The sequence below is a fragment of the Onychomys torridus genome, chromosome 1 (genome assembly GCF_903995425.1).
Source record: "Onychomys torridus chromosome 1, mOncTor1.1, whole genome shotgun sequence".
Lineage (NCBI taxonomy): Eukaryota > Metazoa > Chordata > Mammalia > Rodentia > Cricetidae > Onychomys > Onychomys torridus.
Window position 1 is genome coordinate 79,250,685 of NC_050443.1, and position 23,904 is coordinate 79,274,588.

The 23,904-nt window shown below is 44.2% G+C and overlaps 1 protein-coding gene and 1 pseudogene across 1 annotated transcript in view; one reads left to right on the top strand and one right to left on the bottom strand.

The window, feature by feature from the left end:
- Window positions 1-643: 643 nt before the first annotated feature.
- The window catches only part of Pold3 (DNA polymerase delta 3, accessory subunit), a 40,370-nt gene continuing 17,109 nt past the window's right edge, over window positions 644-23,904 (bottom strand). Inside the window, exons 6-12 of the mRNA XM_036170235.1 lie at window positions 21,030-21,291; window positions 19,359-19,431; window positions 15,954-16,119; window positions 12,915-13,021; window positions 7,612-7,718; window positions 6,513-6,591; window positions 644-1,802 (exon numbers count right to left, since the gene is read on the bottom strand). Of these exons, the coding sequence (XP_036026128.1) occupies window positions 1,600-1,802; window positions 6,513-6,591; window positions 7,612-7,718; window positions 12,915-13,021; window positions 15,954-16,119; window positions 19,359-19,431; window positions 21,030-21,291 (997 nt within the window). The 3' untranslated portion in view covers window positions 644-1,599. The remainder of the gene's footprint in view (window positions 1,803-6,512; window positions 6,592-7,611; window positions 7,719-12,914; window positions 13,022-15,953; window positions 16,120-19,358; window positions 19,432-21,029; window positions 21,292-23,904) is intronic.
- Window positions 18,783-18,899, top strand: LOC118576785 (annotated as a pseudogene).

Genomic DNA, 23,904 nt, shown 5'->3' on the forward strand with positions numbered 1-23,904 from the left:
TCAGAGGCACAACCACGTCCTGCAGCAGAGCTCCAGTTCAAATTGCGTTTGATTAGAGATCCCACCATAATCAGATTTCTTTAAAGACTGGATTGTTGCCTTGTACTTTTCCATTTCCATTTAGAAAAATGGCTACAGGCAATGACAAAAATAACCACTTAAAATAAGGGATTCTTCTCCAGAAGGGTTTTGGGTTTTGTCAAGCTTAAGTTCAGGCATGACACTCTTTTCCACTTTAAAAAAAAAAGGTTTGGAGTGCGCCAACCTTTACTCAGTTTGATGTGCAAAGCTTTGGCCCCCAAGCCTTCCACAGAAGGCCAGGACTCATCTCCCAAGCTGCTGGTCTTAATCAAGCCCATGATTGGCTGCTAAAGCAGCTGTGTGTTAATGCCGAGGTCAGCCTCAAGCCTAACCTTCAACAGTAGGCAGCTGCTTACATCTCTCATGACATAAGCCAGGCCTCAGTGGAAGGGTCAGGTCAGACACCCCTTATCCTCCGAGAGTGAATCATATCGCATCACGTCTGTGCTCCCTTCCCCCCAGCTCAGTGTGCAAAGCCACTGCCACGAAACCTGGACAGCTCTCACCTCCTGCCCAGACATAATGGAAGGTGCTTGAAAGTTATTGTCAGAACAGACAAAAGTAAAAAGCAAATGTTTTAATTACTGTCTAGATCTATGACCAGTCAGTCCCCCATCTCTTCCTGGGAAGCCTGTACTAATGGGCAAATGGAGGGCCTGGAAAATACAGAGGAGCAACATCTGTGTGAAATGTGTGCCTAAGTTCCCCATCCCTTCCAGGAATAGGCAACTACCGTTTCTCTCTTTACTTTATCTCACTGCATTGGTTCCACTCTCTAGGTGTCGAGAATGGAACATTTGAGAGAAAGAACCATGAACAAGAGTATATTGGATGCCCTCTGTTGGCAACATAGCAGCTCTGCCAGTGCCTGCCACGCTGACTCTTGGTCATTTCTGGTGAGGTTGGGTACATCAGTACATGTCTATTGTGCTCTGTCCTAACCACTGAGTGTGAGCAAAGTTCTGGAGAGCTTCTGTGGAAGGAACGGACACTACACACTGGCCTGGCCTGGAGCGAGTGTCACTTACTATATGACAGATAGGGGATTACAGAGAATTTTAGCTTTAGCTTTTTATCTGACCAAGATTTAAAAGATTTACAGAAAACAGGTTTGTGGGGTCAGGGGACAGAAGTGTGGCAGTACAGAGAGGAAAGGGAGAAGAGGTGAACACATCCAGTAGAATTCATAAAATAAAAACATTGTCACACAAGCTCATAGAATACAGAGGACCAGAATGGGAACGTGGCACAGGGTGAGGGGGCCCAGCAGGTAATTCTCAAATGAATTCTCCTAGGCAGGCCAAAGATTGTGCTTTATAAACTCATTACAATGTAACAGCTTTTCAAGTAGCGTTTGCCTCCTGCTTCTAGGTGACTCCCGTTTGGTTGAAAAGACCAGAACATGATGGCAGAGCAGCGCTTGAGACAGGCTTTGAGGCGAGGAGCTAGGCGAACTTACACAGTAAGTGAGTGACAGTCTCTACTTGTAGGCTTCTCCCTTCAGCAGGGAGGACAGCTTTACTTCTTCTGGAAGAAGCCAGTAATGGACACTTGTCTGTTGGCTTTGCCCAGAGCAGCTGTCCCTTTCTTGGGGCCCTTTCGCTCATCTTTTGACTCCTTCTTCACAGCGGCGGCAGGGGGTCTGTGCACTGAGGCCACCTTCGTCTGACTCTCCTCTTCAGTGTCCGTGCACGACTCACTCTCATAGACTTTTTCCGTCACTGGAGTAAGGAGAAAGCAGACGTGATAGCTTGAGTCACTCCAAAGAGAAAGTTGTCCTGCGCATCAGGTCCTGAGCTTTCTCTTCCTGGGAGAACACATCTAGCCTCAGCTAGAAAATACCCTGAGGTCACATGGCCTGTAGGTGGGGCTGAGAATACCCCACTCCTTCACAGCTAAGTCCCCACGTCATTGATGGACCTCTATCACCTAACAGACCAAACCTGTTGCTTGCATCCTTGTCTACACTGGCTAACTTCCTGAGTTCTACATATGCGCTGTCTGTTTCTCAAACACCATTCCTAACTCCATGCTCTGACTGGCTCCCTGAGTCATATTTCCATGACCCACACACTTGCCCATTTTCAGCACTCACTTCCCTAGTTCTTCATTTAGTCTATCAGAGCTCTCGCTCTGCCTAGCCACTCTCCTACCATGGACGCTTCCAGCTTGCTCCATCCTGGTATCAACTACTGCTCCCATCTAAAGCCACAGTCTGTTACTCAACTGCTCAGTTCTTGAAACTGAATGACTACTAATGAATCCAAGGTTTATTTCAGTCTACATCATGAAAAAAACAACTTTCCCAAACAAACCATTCTAGATGATACATTTGAAAGTTTTAAGACAATGATAAAATAAGCAGTTACTGGGTTGTTTTTTTTTACTCCCTAGGGGCCAAAGGCATACTTAGCCTTTTCCTCCACCGTTAAAATGGGCTGGAGAGAGAGCTCAGTGGCTAGAGGCACTTGCTGCTCTTGCAGCAAGACCTGAATTCAGTTCCCAGAACCCACATGGCAGCTCACAACTGCTCTCTTCTGATTTCCTCGCCACCAGGCATACACGTGATGCACATACATGCATGCACTACACACATAAAAAACTAAAACTCCCCAAACTCTTCCCAAAGGAAACCTGGAAAAGAACTATGCCAGTGAGTAGTCAACAGCCCCAGTGTGCCCTGGCAGAAGCCGTGGTTTCCAATAATGTTTCCCCAGAGCAGATGGAGACATTTTCCAATTCCACTGCATCACATGCAGCAGCCACAGGTCACATATAGTGTCACCTCCCTGTGATGAGGACTAAAGCAGAAGCATCTAAATCCTTTCTCAGCCTTTCTGGATGCAGAAGAAGCAGTGAAGGGAAACATCTCCCCACTGAGAAAGTAACGTCATACACATCAAGTGCTTGAAGCATCAGTCAGAGGTATATTTTCCCCATCAAAGATCAGAGGTGGTTTCACACTCTTATTCACTGATAATTCCTTCTAATTAAAATGTACTAGCTAAATTGTTTCAGAGGTACAGGCATGGGGATTCAACCATCTGGGTTCTAAAGCCTGGGCTATCCCACTGTGGACACGCACTGGATCACCTAGGGAGCTCATGGGAACACTGCTGGATTCTAGCTCCAAAGTTCCATGCTCAGCAGCAGGTCTGTGGTGGAACCTGAGAACTTGTTTTTAAACACATTCCCAAATGACACAAACATCGCTGGTCTGGGTGACACTTGATGAATCAATGTTCCCTCTCCATTAAAATGGGGAGCACACTGATCCTCAGCATATATGGATGGACCTTGCAGTCTCTGGCAGACACTCTTCAATGTCTTTTCTTCTTCATGGTGTACTCGGCTGGAAGTCTGGCTACCGCTTCTGGAGCACATCCTTCATCCACAGCCACTTAATTACAATAGGAGATTTTACAATTTGTCTTTACTTCAAGAACCAAGAACCCACTTTGATGACTCCTGCCCACTTAGAGGACCAAAGACACTTATAGGCCTTGAATCCCAGCCCTCGGGAGGCAGAAGGTAGAACTCTGTGAGTTCAAGGTCAGCCTGATCTACAAAATGAGTTCCAAGACAGCCAAGGCTACACAGAGAAACTCTGTCTCGGAAAACCAAAACAAGGAAGGGAGGGAAGGAAGGAGGGAGGGAGGGAGGGAGGGAGGAAGGAAGGAAGGAAGGAAAGAAAATGCAGACTAGAGGACTCTCTTTGTAATCTAATTAGAAACTCAGCATCAGTCAGGTATGGTGGCAAACACCTGAAATCTGTGCCCTTGGAAACTGGCAAGAGAACCCTGATGAGATCAGCCTAGTTATATAGTAAGACCATGCCTACAAAGGAGAAAGGGAAAAGAGAAAGACAAGAAAAATGCACAAGAATTTCAATTTTAGCAAGACTTTCGGGTACTTCACATAACCAGCCATATTAGAGAAATCTGTCAATCTTTTCGAGTTGACACTTGAAACATTCGCACGGCACACCTACAGTCCAGCAAGCACAATCCCAGAACACCCTCCACTCCCAACATGCACTATGCTGCATGTATCCTACAACTCAATTCACGGACAAAATTAGGAACTGTTAATTATTTCTATGTTAAGAAGCTCCCAACAGCGGTCTAGAAAGGAAATGATTTCCCAGGTGGTAGTAAGCTCCTGTTACATCGTAAGCTGTATTCTCCACTCAGTGGCAGCATGTCTACAGTACCATACTTCAGGATCAATTTCCTCGCTGTTCCCTTACTTCTGGTGAAACCACTGGCTATCTCATGGCTGACGTCATGTGGTACACACTGCTTGGAAAGTTAAAAACCAGCCAGGTCATCCAACCAAATGTCTTAAGCATGACACTTGGTGTACCAAAATTTAAAAGGTCTATTCTATAGTCAAAGCTGTTGCTACTTCAAACTACAGGACAGAGGAGATTTGAACTTCACGGCACTTTTATGTTAGCTGAACATGCAACTTTCCTTGGCTGCCATTCCAAGAAGTCTGTGTGGACAACACTCAGCTTCTCTAATCTTAGAAACCCATTCCTTGATCAGAAATTCACCCCAACCTAGCTCAGGGCCCAACTCCACAGTTCCTGCTACAAACCCACAGAAAATAATAGACTCTAGCAAGGGTGGGGCAGGCCTGTGCTAGGACACTGGCACAGTCCGGCGGAGTGAGGAAAGCACAGCCCCAGTTGGTAGCCAGAGCCGAGACCCATTAGGCTGCACTTGGACTAAAAGGTGCTATGTGAGCAGCTCTCACGGCTGCCTCCAAGGCTGGTATAGTGGGGGGGGGGGGGGGACGGACGGAAACAATCCAAGTTCCACACTGCTCAAACCCAAGGGCTTTGTTCTGAACAAATCAAGAAATAACTAGCCAGAGTCCTAATAAACTCTCCTAAAGATATCCTTTACTTTGTTCTTTTAGAGTAAAGGGGGATAAAAGAAAACTTGGCACTGATGCTTTTGTCTCCTAATTTACAAAATTCAGTATATATATATAACTTCTAATGTCTAATGCATTCTGATTATATTTAAATGCTAACAGCAAAAAACAAAACAAGACAAAAAAATCATAAAAGCATACCAAAGTCCAGAACACACAGATTCTCAACAAGAGTGGCATGAAGAGAGGATGCCATGTATAGAATGTCACTCCCCTTAGCTGGCAGCAGTGGTGGTACACACCTTTAATCCCAGCACTCCGGAAGCAGAGGCAGGAGGAAATCTGAGTTCGAGGTCAGCCTGGTCTACAGAGTGAATTCCAGGACATCCAGGGCTACAGGAAAGAAGGAAAGAAAAGAAAGAAAAGGAAGGAAGAGAGGAAGGGAGGGAGAGCAGGTGGGCAGGCATTTAAAAACTTCTCTAGAAGAGCCACTTTGTGGCAGGTGCCATAAGAAATGAGAAGGAATTATCCATTGCTGGAGGGTGGTCTTTCTGTGAATGTGTGTTGCTCTCACTGGTTGATAAATAAAGGTGTTTTAGCCAATAGTCAGGCAGAATGAGGTTAGACAGTACATTCAAACTAAAGACAGAAATGAAGAAGGGCAGAGTCCAGGAGACGCGGTGAGCCACCCAAGAAGCAAAGTGTGAAAGAACTAGTAAGCCACAGACCACGTGGCAATCCATAGATTAATAGAAATGGATTCATTCAACTCTAAGAGCTAGCCTGAGCCATCGGCCAAACATTTATAATTAATATAAGTCTGAGTGTTTATTCGGGAACCAGTGGGTAAGGAGAGATGCATCCACTTACAGTCCATGCTTCAACCAACCAGAGCACCAGAGCTTTACCAGCCTAAACCCACAACTGCTCCAGACACAAGAGCATGGTGTTGGAATCTGAGCATCTCCATAGGCTTTGGGGGCTGAATCCCAAAGCCTCACCTGAGCCTGACCTGGCACAAACTGGAAACACACAGGAAGCAGGGAGGTCAGGTCACGCTCTTCTAAAGATGAACGGCACTGGACACCAGAGACTTAACTTTCTCCACATCTAATCATCCATGGGAAGCCTCCTTTCCACTACTGAGATGTTAACGCAATCAGTTTTTAAAAAAACAAGCGTTTCTCAATGTGTGGGACAGTAGTTTCCAAGTACCTCATCTGAATCTTCATGAAGACCCTACCAGGAGGCAAATAGGTATCTCTAGATATCTCTCTTCCATTTCACAGCTCAAGGAAATCCTCAAGCAGGATGACGTGTCTCGGAGGCCACACTCCCAGAGCTTCATTTCATGGCACAGGCCCCCACCAGAGACCAGTGGCCGACTGCACTGCCACTGAGGTGTTCTGAGTGGGCCTCGGCGCAGGAGCAGCAGCACTGCGTGGGCTAAGCCCACGTGCACTCACCCCGAGATAGCCTGCTCTGCCCAGGACCCGAATGCCTCCCTAAGGAAAGGACTCAAGCCTGACACCAAACATTTGACTTACCCATGCAGCCCTCTTCATCCACAAAGGTTTTAGATTTCAGGACACGCTTCCGTTTTCTTTTGTTTTCTCCACTTGAACTCTAAAAGATCAGAGAGTAACAACATTAAGTTGATCAGTGAAGCTCTAGAAAAAAATAACAGATGTTAAATGTATAACCCCCCCCCCCCCAATGCCATTCTGATAAAAGGTAGAACACACAACTCCACACTGCACAGGCACGTAATGCTTACTGTATGCACAGGCCTGGCGTCTTCCTGTTTACACAGAGAAGCAGTATGCTTAGGAAAGATTTGCGTTCTTGGTGAAAAAGACATACAGATTAAGGGCCTTAGTGGGAGAGAGACCAGGAAAGCATGCCACTGCAATATGCTAAAGTCTAAGGACTTTCCAGGAGGGCTGGGGTAGAGATGCCCCCAGAGCAGACCAGGGGCTCTCAGTGTGCACACTTGCAGCAGATCCGTGCATGCTCAGCCTTGGCATTTGAACACCACACCCAGAGCCAGAAGCACACACGACTGCCGTCAGGTCGCTCTTATCTCCAATGTCTCTTTCATCCCATTTCTTTGGCTACAGCAGTACGAGACTTACACTAACCTTCTGAGAATGAACTCAAGAAAACTGGTGGTTACAGAGCAAAGGAGGCTTGTCAGCATCATCTTCTCCACACTTCACCTTCCACTATGTCTACTGATAGAAGCAGACAAGCCCCAGCAACAGCGTTCAAACCAGTCCTCGCCTAAGAACACGTTGGAGTTCATCTCCTTTATCTTTCACAATCGGCCCTGGTGGAGGCAGAGCCTCCTTTTGCAGAATTCCACCTGGAGCAGGGTAGCACAGCAGCCCTTATGTTGTGGTCACAAAAAACCAAACAGCTGCCCAGAGCTAGCCTGCAACCTTCCTAAGGCGATGCCCTACAGCAATGCCTCCCCTCAGTTAAGAAGAGAATGGCATCCATCTGGCCAACCTGAGGGGAAGCATGATGAGACATGAGTCAGCTACTGGCACTGGAGAAGCACGGAGAAGAGCATACATGATTCCATAGTGACTGCAGGGTCCTGAGAGAGAAGACACACAGAATGGAGCCTTGTGCTGGCTTTACCTTGGCAGGAGGGGGCTCAGGTCTTGGCACAGAATCAGGAGGTGGAGACGCAGGAGGAGGTGGAGATGGTGACTCTGCTTCGTATATCTCAGGAGAGTCTGGGAAGACTGGGAAAATGGAACAAGCTTAAGGAAGAAGCTCTAACAGGCACAATGCCTTCTGCACTGCCTCTGCCTTCTGCTTATCAAGGGTATTTTGTGAGCAGTAACTCATGACAACCAAGGACTGCAGTCAGAGACTTAAATACACTGTAATTTCACATAACTACAATAGGAGAATCAAGATTCTCAAGTTTGCAATACCTTAGATTCTCTTAGCAGAGTGTTTACTGTCCAGCAAGACCAGAGCATGAAGTTGGTTGACATATACTGACCAGTTACTACACGTCAGGAGTTTCACATTCTCATCACAACCCAAGAGACAGATATTGCTCCCATAGTACAGTTGAGTAAACAGAGGTTCCAAGAGACTCCTTCACTTGACAAAGGCTCACACTCATAAAGACAGGTTTTAAACCCAGGTCAGTGTGATTCCACACCTTTGTAACCCAACCGTCCATGTTCTCTTCCCATTCAGTAGAGACAGCATGTTATACTCTATGCTCCTCAGTGGTATCTTTGTGGCCATCCTCTGAGGGTAACTTGTAAATGGCTGACATGACTGTTCGACCCAGACTGTCCAGCTGGCATTATACAGGACTTTGGGAAGAATCACCTTTGAAAGCTGATCTCCACAAAAGATCTAACACCCAAACCTGAGTAATAGTCTGTATGGAACTATTTCTAGTGACTTCCTCACTGATAAGCCTTCTAAGCCTTGCTTTGCCACACAGAGAATGGGCATGAAAAAGTTAGGAGACAGAGAATGTTGTGGAAATGGTGTCTAACAATGGCAGGGATCCCAGTTTCTCAGTAAAGAAACAGGTCCGAGAAAAGGCCACCAGAGAGGAAGGGAGGCGCCTCAGCAGACTTACTGCCATTTTTTTTGGGGGGGGGGGGCGTCTTTTTTGTGATTTTTATCTTCCCCCAACCACTAGAAGCTGGGCTGAGGTCTGAACCCAGGGCCTTAAACTTACAGGTGAGCACTCTACCACTAAGCTAACCTCCCTAACCCCCAACCTACTGCTTAAACACCATAAAGAAACTGCTGGCCATGGGACTGGGGTAGCTGCTTAGCCTCACCTGCTCCCTGAATCTCCTGGCTACATTCAAATTCTTTGCACAAATCTGGAATCTGAATTTCTTCCGAATGAGTAGGTCAGTGTTAAAAACGATGACAGTAGAGGGTCCGTGGGCAAATGCCCTCAAGAGGTGGAGCACAGTGAGGGCAGAATAAGGCAATCAATTAGACACCTCAAGTACGAGATGGGCCCTAACTTTATAAGCTCAGTGAAACAAGAGAACCAAAAGAAAGCAGAGCAGCTTCGGTCTAGCCACTAGCCCAGCTCCAGGAAGCCAGTGCATGACGGGAGTCTACGCAGTGTCACACCACACAAGCAAGAACTCAATGTTCTGAAGTACTGGCTCATTAGAAAGCGGGGCCACAGTGGTCTGAGGGAAGTCTAGGCAGCAAGGAAGCCAAAGAAAAGGCGTGTTGAAGACCTGGTGATAAACCTAGGTACTCCGTTCTACTTTTGGTTCTTCAAAAGGATGACTTAGCCAAGGCAAACAACTCCACAGTCCTCTCAGACCCTCCTAACACTGCACGCAACTAACTGTTTACCTACGCACCCCCAGACTCACAGTCCAACGAGGCAGGATGCCACAGTTGTCCTGGCCCTGAACACAGAGCAAGTCACTCTGTTTTAAGTCAAGGAGAATAAGTACTTCCTGAATAAAATGTGGGGTGAGGAATACCAGGTCAAGGGAAGATAGTTCCAACTTCCTACTTTCCAGTTACCCACCTCCCAAAGAATCACACAGTAATAAAATGTCATAATCCCCTGGAAGAGAAGAGAACCGAGGAAGAAAGAGCTTTCAACACACCCTGAGAGATGGAAGGCAGCTGGAGAACGCTGACAATAGGTCAGTTCAGTGATTCAGATGGTAGGATTATCATTAGAAACTTTGTTTTATTTGACTTTAAAAACTGTGTGCATGTAGTACTGTGTTTAAACTTAAATATTTTAAGGAAGGATAAGCAACCAACATTTTCTACTTTATAAACATTAATCATTCATTTTCATAATAACCCCACAAATCATTATTTGTCTGAGATTCAAAGGAATTTTTTAAGAACTTGCCCATACTCAGTCTTTACTATTAAGCCAAGCACTCTGACCCAACACATTCTTACTGACGTAAATATAATGGAGGCTTTGTATATTATGTACTCAATGACGAGAAACAGTCAAGTGGGGAAGCATCATCTCCAGAGTAGCTTTTACTGAAGCAGAAAAAGAACTGGGGGAAAACTCATTTCAGCAACCAGCAATGTAACCACTTATTTGTCAAGAGTCCTCTGGCAGAGACTAGTAATTCCAATTCCTGGAAAGCAATCTCTGTTTCCTAGGACTCAATATGTATTTTTGTAATACCTATCCTTACCTAAAAAAAAAAAAAAGGTGTGTGTGTGTGAGTGAGTGATGTGCTTATTAATATTCTCCACAAACAACCTGCAAGGACTTAAAATGTTAGCAAATATTTAACACAGCCATAAAAACTATTTCTTCCTAGCAACACAGATATTAATGTCATTTCTTTCTGGGCCTGGCATTTTTTTTTTTTTTTTTTTTAATATGTAGAACTACTAAAGGTGCTTATGGCACTTCCAGGGAGAAGGAGGAAGACTATGTCGAGGAGATTCATATATAAAGATCTCTGTCACTGCTGAACACACCGAACATACAATGGGGAGGGGTGGAGAGTGGGGGGTGCCACAATGCGAAAAGCTACTATGTGTCAAGTGCAGTCTTGGCATTTCTGATGTGCTGTTTAATGGCCACAAAAAGCTAGTCTGTAGTATCACCGCAGTTCTGGAAGAGTAAACATGGACTCAAGTTAAGGCACCTGCCTAACATCAGCTAGTAAGAACTCGGGAAGATTTAACCTGGGTCCGTTTGACTCTGGAGACCTTGCCTGCATGCCTGCCCGTGCATCTGCTAATGACTAGCCTGAGATGGCAGATCAAGCTATTATAATCAGTGGAACACAAATAAAAAGAGACTGTGTAAAGGTTCAAAATCAAATCCTGCTGGCTTTCAGACACAGAAATTATAGAATAAAATTGTAGACTTTTATAAGTTCAGTCAGATGCCAAAAAACGATCTCTGCCAGAGCAAAGAACCCGAGGGCTTCTGCTCTCTGTCCTCTGCTGTCATGAGCTGCTCACCTCCAGCACATATTTTGCACTCCCTTCCCAACTAAGCAACCGCAGTCACATTTCTAATAGCCCTTGGGTATTATTATTTTGTGGGCTACAGACACAACAGAACATTTCATAAGTATGCAATGGTGCTCAATCAACCCAGGACTCAATTCAGAGCTAGCACTTTGAATAATACTAGACTATTCAGTTTTAGCTTTGTGAGTGGAAAGAGTATGTGCATGTTCACGTGTGTGTGGGTGTACATGTTTGTGGAGGCCAAAGCTTAACCACAGATGCTGCCTGTGCTTTTTGAATCTGGAACTTGCTCATTAGGCAAGGCTAACTGCCCAGCCAGCTCTGGGGATTCTCCTGTCTCCATCTCCACAGTGCCGGGATTGTAAGTGCATGCTTTTTTCATAGGCAACAGGAGAGACCTGCATGCTCGCTCACAAGGCAACTACTTACTGATGACGCCATCCCAGCCCCTATTCATTGTCTCAATGTGCATCAAGCTTTTGGCTGAAAGTCTTTCCAGAATCCTCCCCAGTTTGCTTTACTGGTTGGTAACAGGGAAGACTGCTCCAGTTATCACAGTGTCCTAAGCTTACTTCCTAATTCTTTTCCCATGTGCCCACAGAGTTTCATGTATTTCAATTCTTAACTGGCCAGGTGTTCTCGGTGAACTTGACTTCATTCATAAGCTCTAGAATCTTCTTTTAAGTAATCTTACTCATTTTCATAAATGGCATGAAATGAAAATATATTACCTACCCCTCTGGGTAAGCCCTGCCCCTGCTTGTTTCAAAAAGCCATTAAAATCCACACTTCTGAAAGGTCCTAGTTCCCTCACAGAGTATCAGAAGCTGTGATCCTTAACCCACCCATGACTAGCATTCTCTCAACCCAGAAAAAAAGAGTCTAGCACAGACAGGTCCAAGCTCCTGGCTCTAGTTCCCAGGTCTGCTCATCCATCTGCATTTCTAGTGTTTTTTTCCACTCCCTGGCACAGTCAGTGCCCTTTTGGGCGGAGCCTCCATGCCGCTCTCAGTGGCTCCAGCGGCTGCTTCCAGCAACTATTCCACCTTTAGTGCTGTCCTTTCCACATTCATCAGTTTATTTACATTGTTCATGTGTGTTTCTATGATGCTGGATCTCTTCCAATTATGTAAAACGACCAGATACATTACACCTTAATTCTTGGAAAACTGTCCGTGGTAGCTCCTGTTCCTGGATAGCACAATGTAGCCCATGAACCTTTCTCTTTAGTTTTTTCTATATACTTGACGTGGTTTGGGGTAAGATCTTAAGAATACTTGTTATTGGGGCTGGGGAAATGGTACAGGGGTTAAGAGCACTGGCTGCTCTTCCAAAGGATCTGGCTTCAATTCCCAGCACCCACATGTCAGGCAGCTCACAACTGTCTGTAATTCTAGTCCCAGGAAATCTAATGCCCTCTTCTGAGCACTGGATGCATATGGTGCACATACAAACATGTAAACAAAACACCTATATACATACTTTAAAAAAAAAATTAAAGGTACTTGATATTTGTTTTAAAAACATATTAATTTTCCCATAGAGAGACTACTATGCTTATTCTGCTTGCTTGTCTTACAACACTACCCATATCCTGACCCTGGAACGGGCCACAGTGCCACCCCCTTTCAGCAGTGACACTATGTATGGTCTTCCAGTTTTACCAGCTTCATTGACTGGTGTGTCTAGAATATGTGCATGAAGGTAGCCAAAGGAACACTAGCCTTAAAGAGAAAAGAAAGGGCTTAGTATGTGTAGAAGTGGTCACACTTTCTGTTTTCTGTATTTTCCCAAGTAACCAAATGATCACTATTCTGATCAAAGACTGCAGGAGATTTCAGAGAGAACTATGCTCTCACTGCTAGGACTACTGCTCTCATTGCAGATCATAGTAAGTCAAAGTTTTAGATCCTTGAACATGAACCAAGAAATGATCCCCAAACAAGAATAGCAATGTCTACCTTCATCTTCACTGCTATCAGACTGAGGAAGCTTGATTCTTCTCCTCTTTTTCTTCAGGTTTCCGGTTTCCTTTGCCTCCTCATCAGAGAGGTCTACTCGCTTCCCCCTGTTGCCATCAGGGAATAAATTAAGCATGTTACACAGAACAAAAAGTATGTGTATGTTTAAGTATGAATGTGCAACTTCTTTTAGAGTTCACAGTCATAATTACAGAGGGTAGGAAACAACGAAGCAGATAAGGAAAGACTAATTCTTTTTTATTTGTTTGTTTGAGACACTTTTTTTTGTAGCCCTGGTTGTACTACGTAGACCAAGCTAGCCTCCAACTCAGAGATCCTCCTGCCTCTGCCTCTCAAGTGGTGCACCACCATGCCCAGCAGGAAGATTGATTCTTTGGAGATATATACTGCTAGCCACCCACAACTCTATCACTTGAAAGGTTAGCCAGACTAAAAGGTTCCACCAGTTCTGGACAGGCCAGTTTAGAGTCCTGTCAACACCTCTTCCCTCTACTGGCCTTTCAGTCAATAAACAGCTAACCAACCAGAATGCAAAGACCAGGAAAGAAAGGCTCTTCTCAAGAAGCCCTGGCAGGCCAGACATTGGCACACACCTGTGATTTCTGCAGAGAGGTGGGAGGATTCTAAGACTGAGGCCAGTCTGGGCCACACAGTGGAACCTTGCCTCCAAAGACGAACACACCTTGGCCAATTGCACTAACTATTACACAACATGATAAAATTTAATGGACAAATAACATTGTGGGACATAACTGTTAAAAGCTAAGTAGATAGTCAACAGGTAGGAAGGGAAGGCAATATTCGACAGTGAAAGGACAGCATGAGCAGAGGCACAGACAAGACTGTAAAGTCATCCAATGATGTCATAAAAACCCAGACTCTCTTGACATTATTTAGCTTCTCTGTCTGCTTTCTCCACTACAACATTCATCAATAAATAATCTGTTAGAGACAAATACATGTAAGCCATAGTCTTCCTGTCACTGAGTACCTATCTCATTTAATTTTGAACATCAACTTTTTTCTACTTTAGCTAGGAAAAGAATAAAATAAACCCAAGTAAGCCAAAGGGTATAAACATTAGAGCAGAAAGCAATGAAAAGAAAGAAAACTAGTGAAGCCTGAAGTGGTTAGGTTAAAGAAAAAAGATCAATAAGCCTTTTACAACAGAGGGAAAACACGTATTTCCAAGTGGGAATTAGAGAATAAAGGAATCTGTAGTCATAACTACAGTCTATCAATACTCCAAGAACAAGGCTAGATTATGAGCAACTTTAACAAGCTCAAGCACTTAGAGGAAATAAATTCTTTTAAAAGCACAACTTACTCAAAACTAATCCAAAAAGAACTAGAAAATCTGAGTAACATTATATAAAGAAGCTCTCATAGGCATGCGCACGCGCGCGGGCACACACACACACACACACACACACACACACACACACACACAAAAGAAAACCCAGGCCCAGATTCACTGATAGATTTTATTAAATATTTAAATGTATTAGAAGTATATCTACAGAGGGCCAGAAATGGCTCAGCAGATCAAGGTGCTTGCTGCCAAGCCTAATGAACCAAGTTCTATTCCAGACCCCACATTGTGGATGTAGAAAACTGATTCCCACAAGTTATGTCCTCTGTGCCATGGCATGTACATACACACATACCACATACCACACACACACACACACACACACACACACACACACACACACACACACAAAATAAATGTAAAAAAAAAAAAAATAAGATTCACAAACTCCTTTGGAAAACAGGAAACTCCTCTTTATGAATGAAGTTAACACAATAACCAGCAAAGAAAATGGCTGAGCTGTAGTCCTCAAAAATACAGAAACAAAGCCCTCTTAGGGCAATGTTAACAAATCCAAGCCGGGCGGTGGTGGCGCACACTTTTAACCCCAGCACTCGGGAGGCAGAGCCAGGCGGATCTCTGTGAGTTCGAGGCCAGCCTGGTCTACCAAGCAAGTTCCAGGAAAGGCGCAAAGCTATACAGGGAAACCCTGTCTTGAAAAACCAAACAAAAACAAAAAACAAATCCAGCAGTGTGTAAAAACAATAACCTAAGAATGCAAGGCTGGTTTAACATTTTCATGTCAATCAGTATAACCCACCATATTAGCAGAAAAACTCTATGAGCCACCTCAATTAAAGCAGAAAAATCATGTTAAAATTAAAACCAATGAGTAAAAGTCTCTCAGAAAACTTGGAATAGAAAAAAACCTCTTTAACCTGGTAAAGGACACATACTAAAATCCTACTTGCTATTTAGTGAGGAGACACTGAGTACATGCCTGGTAACGGCCTCCAACAGTGAGTAAGGCTGTGATCATGGCTGGGGACATTTTGATCCACGTATATCTTGTGCTCCTGGGAGGTAAGGCCCACTGGACAGAGCCTTACCCTCGGAAATGTCACTACTTTGTTGCTCCAACTTTACCACAAAAGTTGGTTCTTTGTGGGCCTATCAGTGCTGACACTGTCCTTTAGAATTTCTTTCAACAGACTAATTCCTACCAGCTATGAGGTAGTGTCTCAAACTCCTGGATCCATTTTTAACAGCTTGTGTGCTTTTTATTTTCTTTTCTAATTACATTTTACCACTTGAAAAATAAACTCATTGATATAAAAAGAAAACAAAGAACTTCTTCTCTTAAACTGGACTGGCAACAGTAACTTCTCTCTGGGTAATTTGATGTGAAACACACACACACACACACACACACACACACACACACACACACACTTTCACTTTAAGTCTACACACTTAAACTGAAGTCTAGGGGAAAAGAAGATCCGATAAATTTGCATCGGGGGAACAAAATGTGGCCCTGGGTCCTGGATCACCCAAACTGGCTGCCCTGGGGTCCTGTGGGCTTCTCTTCACTCTAGCAATATTAAGTAGGATTTAGCACTGAGCTCAACTACCTGCTGTAGAAAGCCCAAAGGGACCTTCTCCCCTCCACAAGACACTCCTCCCCCAGTGACAAATTTTCCTACCATTTCTTCCCCTTCTGCTGCGTCTTTGCAGGCTCTGCTTTCCTGCTGGATTTCTTCAGAGCTGTGGGAGCTGCCAGCTTTGGTTCAGAGGCAGACACTGGAGGCTGCTCCACTGGTTCTCCTTCTTTCATCCCTTGTTCTGAATCCAAACTGACTTTAAGTTTATCTACAAAAAAGTACAGGAGACGATATATATATGACCCATCATGCAATCTTAATCCATCATTACTGTGACAGTCCACTCTGTGTCAGGTAACATGTTAGGAACAAGGGATAAAGAACAGTCCCTGTCCTAAGAAATGAGCACAGTTGATTGAGAAAACATCTATAATCTTCATTTCTGACCCTACTAATGTTTCATTACACCACAGCCCTAACGACAGCAAACACACGGCTTCAAACACCAAATCCAGCTTTTGGGTTAAGAAGTGTTTTAATCACATCTGTTTATTGTGTGTGTGTGTGCTGTGTGTGTCATGGCACAGTGTGAAGGTTAGAGGACTAGGTTTTCTCCCTTCTGCCATGCAGATCCCAGGGGTCAAACTCAGGTCCTCAGGCTTGACAGCCCCTAAATTCAACTTTGTGAAGTATCATCTTATTTTCAAATGAGGAAAACAGAGCTGCAGGTGGTCATGATGTTCAAGAGTAGAGCTTAAAAATGGGCTGACAGCTAAGTTCACAGCAACATCTTTTCTATTCTACTTTAAAAAATTATTTATTTGGCTTGTATGGGTATTTTGTCTGCATGTATGTCTGTGCACTACATGCATGCCTGGTGCCTGTGGAGGCACTGGATCCCCAGGGACTATAATTACAGATAGTTGAGGCACCACATGAGTACTGGGAATTGATCCTAGGTCTTTAGAAGAGCAGCTAGTGCTTTTAATCATTGAGCCATCTCTCCAATCCCTGTGTCCTACCTTTTAATACCCAGATAGTCCTATCTCACTACTACCTTCAATGATAAAACCAAATTAATTCAAAACCTGCTTCCCATGGGCAAGTCCAAAAGTCATTTTTCTTTGTGAGAATTGGGATAATATTTATAAGACACTATCAGGTATAAACGTTAAGTGAGTTACCAAAGGTGTCACTGAGAGGAAAAGTAAGCACTGGTATGGGCCTCAGTTAGCTCAACTCCTGACATGGGTCCTACATTAAGCTGAGACACCACAGCACACATAAGTAAGTGGCCATGCAGGACAGGAAGGGCTCAGCCATCTGAGAAATACAGAAGTGAATAATCAAGCCTTATGCATACCCAGTATAGCTTTTTATAGGCAAAGTCACACTATACAATGAGAAAGCTATACACAATGGAAGTTCTTCAAAAGGCTGTTTGCATTATCTGTTCTTTAACAGCTTAATCATCTACCTACTAAGATAGGAAAACCTTAGGAAAATCTTGGCTGCTATGTACAGGTTAGTACAATAGTTTTTAAAAGTGTGTATGTTCTTTGATAATGTAGATGGATCAGAATATAAAATGCAATCTATTCACATTTTTGAGCATTTATGTGAGAAACCTAAATGGTGGGATTCACTAGCCCAATGGTGGTACTATTGCTTCAATTTTAAATTCTGTTGTTCTTATCTGTGCTTTTCAAACTTTCCCACTAAAATATCCCAAATGGACTAGGAAAGCAAACATTGGTTCTTTTTAAGGCTAAGTAACCTTTCATTGTCTGCATATATCCACAGGCAAAGCTTTTTGCCTTATTTTCCATCTTATCATCAATGTGCAATAGAGCCAAGCATGTAGCAGGTAACAATCAACACTTGCATAATTTGCCATTTTCTACCATTAACAAATACGCATTTTACATATTTTTTAAATGATAAACAAGATTCTTCACTGGAGACTAGAGTGGCTCGGCAGTTACGAGCGTGTTCTCTCTATTCTTCCCAGCACCCACAAGAGGCAGCTCACAACAGCCTGTAACTCCAGTTCCAGGGGATACCACACCTTCTTCTGGCTTCCATGGGAAACTGCACTGATGTGAACATCTCCCCACAGATATATACAAATACAAATATCAAAAAAAGTTTTAAATAATTAAAATTTCTCACTGGATCTTAAGGTTACGAACACATAAAAACAACAACAGAAGCATCAAAACTGTCAAGAAATGGCATCAGACTGAGTACGGTGTACCAGGACCAGCCGTGCAGAGTAATGACATTATGATGTGTGTTCACAGAAATAGGAACCTCCTGTGAGCCGTTCCAGCACCACCACCAAAGCATGTTTCTGGATCACTTCCAAGTACCACATTTTTTTATACTTTCACTACACAAAACATTCTTTTCTGAGAGCCTCCACAGCAAATATAACACTATCACTCTAGTCCCCACGGAGTATCAACCTGACCATCACAGCAAAGCAGAATTCAGGCTAATTTTGCTTGGCTAGGCATGCAACAAAAGGCCACAGATCTCTGTAAAACTGATGCTCCAAGAAAATGTGTGGTAAGTACCCTGTGGTTCCTACATTCTTCTTGGTATTCTGCCACATATCCTCAGGGGATGTGTACTTGCTATGAGAAGTATAAAAATATGTAACCATTGGCTCTTTCCATTAAGAAAGAATTCTTATTTAAATAAAAGAGGTCTTTCCTTCCTCAAAAAAAAAAAAAAAATAGATGCATTTAAATGGCCTGGCCATTTCTGCCTATATTCACATTGACATTTAATTCAGTGCTGTGGGTAATCTTAAAAAATAATTTAAGAAAAGCAAAGTATTTGTTTTTGTGATCCCTGGAAAGATATTAGTAGTTAGGGTCACACCAAGCAAACTGATGCCAGCATCCACGATATCAAATGCAACTCGTCTACAGCCATACCACCCTGAACGCGCCCGATCTCGTCTGATCTCAGAAGCTAAGCAGGGTCGGGCCTGGTTAGTACTTGGATGGGAGACCACCTGGGAATACTGGGTGCTAGCCGGGCGGTGGTGGCACATGCCTTTAATCCCAGCACTCGGGAGGCAGTGCCAGGTGGATCTCTGTGAGTTCGAGGCCAGCCTGGTCTACAGAGTGAGTTCCAGGAAGGTGCAAAACTACACAGAGAAACCCTGTCTCGAAAAACCAAAAAAAAAAAAAGCAACTCTTTACAAGCAGCCACTCTCTCACTTTAATTACCCGTTTTCAGAAGCTTTGTGCAGCAACTATTTTCTTTTCTCCTAAGGCAGGAAGGAAAAGCAGAGATACCCTCCAGCAGCTTTCAGACACACCCAGGAAGTCGAGTGGTCGGTTCCTGTCGTCAACGCATTTGTCGGCACAGTGCTAGTATGTTAGGATATGGGAATGCCCAGGTGGGCAAAAACTAGAACAATGGCCTCCACTCAGGCAGAGGTTACTAAAGAACATTCATCTGTGAGTGCAAAGAAATTATGAACATGCTTACTCATAGCAGCTTTTCCAAAAAAGTTGCTCATCACATTCCCTTTTCCTGGTGCTTTGCCCCCAGCTGAAGACACCTAAAGCACAAAAAAGAAAACACACCATTTCTAATTTTGTCTAACATTTAGGTTGTTCTTGAAGTACCATGGCCTCAATCATCTCTAGCAATACAGCACACTAACAGCCAGCCAGGCATGGGGACAAGACTGTGATTCCAGAACAAGGGAGGTGGAACTTGGAAGATCAAGAGTTCAAAGCCATCCTCAGCTACATAGCAAGATCAAAGCCAGAGTGGGCCAAGTGAGTAACTGTCAGGAAAACAAAGCTTTCCACCTCGGCAGTACCAGCTCTGTATTACAGCACAGACTCTATCATGGCAAAATGTGCACATGTTAGCTTTAAGAACCTAGGACAGGAACCCAGACCACCAGACAGTATCTGTTGCTAATTCCTAAAGCTTGTTTTCTGTTTTTACAAATTATTTATGAATACATCTGAGCTTTTCTTGAGCACACTTTAAAACTATTTGTCTTAAAAGAATTAAATCAGAAGTGGTATGTATGGTAAACAATGGGAAAGAAGGTAAAGCACTTTTAATTATCAGAGGTAGATCTGAATCCTGGGCCTACCATTTAATAGCAGTGTGACCTGCAGGGAAATTACAAGTCTGGGCTCTAGTTTCACCACATTCAAAATAACAATAAACCAGTAAGATTCACAGAGAACTAACTGGTAAGAGGCTTTACACAGAGGTCAGACTGTTCGTGCACAGAAGGGCTCAATGTTTGCTTCTTTCCTGCCTCCCTTCTTCTTTCTAGAAGCAGAGACGTGCAAACTACAACAACAGAAGGATTAGTAGTAACAACACGAACTGTACTTTTCTGGGTTTTTAAAATAGTATCTTTATAATTTTCTTTTATTTTCTTTTGAGACAGTCTCATCCTGTAGCCTCAACTTCCTGAACGCTGGGATTATAGGTACATACCACCAAACTAAGATATTAAGATATAGTTATTTCCTTAATGCCCCTAAAGTTAGCTCAGACTACTAAACAATAAAAAAGAGAGAAACATGCCGGGTGGTGGTGGCGCACGTCTTTAATCTCAGCACTCAGGAGGCAGAGAGGCAGGTGGATCTCTGTGAGTTCCAGGCCAGCCTGGGCTACCAAGTGAGTTCCAGGAAAGGCGCAAAGCTACACAGAGAAACCCTGTCTGGAAAAGAGAGAGAAAGAGAGAGAGAAATGAAGAATGAGCAGGGGAAAACGCATAAAATAGAACATGAATGTTAAGTATTCCATAAAGGAAGACATACACGGCAAACCCCAGCTAGATGCTCTCAAATGTCACACCACAATCCTTAAACTTGCAGTTTTTCAGAACTATTTTCCCGCACATTATTTCAATGGCTGTCACATCAATCTTATTTAGTGTACAAGCTGGGCTTGGTGAGAAGAAGTATCAGAGGAGAACATCAAGCATTAAGCCAGGCACGGTGGCTCATGCCTCTTCCTGGGCTGGAGAGGCAGAGAGGGAAGAGGAGCCCGAGCTTGAGGCCAGCCTGGACCTGTGAGCAAGACCTCAAACAAATAATCGTGAATGTTCAAACTGAAGTGGAGAGCTCGGCACCAACCCTTCTTGAAGGACCCACTGTTATAAAAGGTGTCAGGCAGACTCACACTGGTCACTTCTTTAGCCTCTGTTTTCGCTTCCTTGTTGGTGTCTTGGGTTTTAGTACCAGCTTTAGAGAGCAGCATTCCCATAATGCCTTTGGGCTGCTGGGAAGCCTGTTTGGAGGCAGGTGGACCATGGCCATTGGTGGTCAGGTCACTGGCTTGTGTCTCACTTGTTGCCTGAAGGTCAGACTGCTCAAACTTTCTGGAAGATGAGGATTCTACAGGAGCTCTGGGGACCGCAGCTGCACACTGGATGGCACTAAACCTAAGTAGAGAAGTGTGTACGATTAATGTCACTACCACACCTCATTTTCACACTCTGTGCTTTCTATGTATCTTTTCACACTAATTTAAAACTAAGTATTGTAGAAAAAATGGCATATAAACTCATTTGGGTAAAGACATAGGCAGTGGGGAGAAATAACTCTGCCTAAAATCCATGCTTACCTAATTAAGAAGCTGGGACCGAATCAATCATTTTCTACATCATACTCAACACCCTTGCTTTTTTGTTTGGGTTTTTGTCATTTTTTGCTTCGTTTTATTTTGTTTTTAGACAGGGTCTCTCTACATAGTTCTGGCTTGGGAAACAAGATGGTCCTCTGACCATGTTCAAAGGGCAGTAACTATTAACCAAATTAGAACTAAAAGCTATATATTATTAACCAGTTTCTTGGCAACTCTCCTAGCCAGAGTGTGCCATGCTTTAAAACATGAAATAGGGATAGCGCCCCTGGTTCCCATAACTCATGCTCCTTTGCATCCATTTGTTCCTCATTTCTAAAAACACCAACTTACACCAGGAGGCTGCACACTCAAGGCTCAGGAACGTCTGGTTAGCAGTCTGCAAAGCATATTACTGGGCTATCCACCTCTTACTCTCCAATCACGTGCCTCTTTCACGTACTGTAATGAGACAGTCCACGACATGATGGGAACCTGCTCACCCTTCTCAGGGTTAGACATGAAGCAGAGTTCTCCCAGCTTTTCCTGAGAAAAGTTCCTAACGCTTTGCTTACTGGGGGTGGGTGAAGGCCCCTGGAGGCCCTCTTCATTTTCTGTATACAGGCCCTCAGCGTAAGCCCTGGTACACAGCAAGGACTGACAAGAAGGAGGCTGAAGAGGAGGCTCCTGGCTCCCCTTTCTTCTTCAATGTATCCCTTCAACGTGGAATGGGAGATGGAAGACAGAAACTGTATGGAGACAGACGCTACTCAAACCCAACTAGAAGAACTGCCTACGCAGTGGTCCCTGACAGTATTTCACTCCAGAGATGACTCTAAGTGGCTCCAGGGCAACACACATCTTGCACCAGTCACGGTTCCACAGAACACCTCCGGCTGATGAAGCTGAGAACAGACGGAAACCATTTACTTTACCCACTGGCCTTCCTCTCTGGCCTCGCAGTGCTTCCAGGGCCAGTGGCAAAGGTCATGCTTCACTTCACTGTCAGCACCTAAGGTTGGCCCTAAGACAACTCTTATTTTGGTCTGCATTCCACACCTTAGGATCAGGACCAGCAACTGGCAACCAGGAAGAGGCCAAGTCAGAAGACTGCTCACGCCTGAAATCTCACCTTCCTCGCTTTCATAACATCTCCTAAAACACGTCAGCTCTCAGGAGGCTCACAATTCTTAGCAACAAGCATACATTTCTTCTTTGGAGAGAACTCCCATCTTTCCTCCTCTCCTACTCTCTCTCGCTCCTACCTCCAGAGAAGATGAGACGGTTAACCGCCACGGCCAATTTGATGAGATCTAGCATTACCTGGGGTCTGGCCTCTGTGCACACCTATGAAGGAATACCTTGTACCTTGATTTGGTTAATTAAGGTAGGAAGACCTGCCCACTATGGGGGGCAACATTCCCTGAAATGGGATCCTGGACTACCTACGAAGGCGGAAGTAAGCTGAACAAGCTTTCAATTGCTCCCTGCTCTTTGATTGGGACTGTCATGTGACCACCGCTTCAAGTTCCTGTAGCCTTGACTTCCTCACCATGATGGCTGTGCCACTGAACTGCAAACCAGAATAAACCCCTGGTCCTTTAAGTTGCTTTTGAGCAACAGGAAGAGAAACCACGATTCAGGGTCTCATGTTCAGCAGAGTTCACGGCACTGCTTTATCATCATCATTCCTATTTGCCCTGGGATTTTTGTGCATGAGCAGATTCTGCTTTAAAGCACTGGTTCTCAATCTGTGGGTCAAGACCCCCTCTGAGGATCGCATATCAGATATTTACATTATGACTCATAACAGTAGCAAAATTAGTTATGAAGTAGCACTGAAATAATTTTGTGGCTGGGGTCAGCACAGCACGAAGAACTGTATTAAGAAGTGGCAGCGCTAGGAAGGTCGAGAACCACGGCTACCCTTCCAAGTAACTTGCACTCTGCTTCCTTTGACATTAACAGGATGGGTTTCATCTGACCTCAGATACGATGAGTCACAGCTTTTTTTTTCCGTTTTCTTGAGACAGGGTTTCTTTGTGTAACCACCCTGGATGTCCTGAAACTAGCTCTGTAGACCAGGCTAGCCTTTAACTCAGAGATCCACCTGTCTCTACCTCCCAAATGCTAGGATTAAAGGTGTGTGCAACCACCACCCACACATTTTCCCCCCTAGACAGGGTTTCTCTGTAGCTTTGGAGGCTGTCCTGGACTAGCTCTGTAGACCAGGGTGGCCTCGAACTCACAGAGATCCACCTGCCTCTGCCTCCCGAGTGCTGGGATTAAAGATGTGTGCCACCACCACCTGACCACACATTTTTTAATACAAGATTTTAATACAAATTATTTTTTATTTTATTTTTTGGTTTTTTGAGACAGGGTTTCTCTATGTAGTTTTGGAGCCTGTCCTGGATCTCTCTCTGTAGCCCAG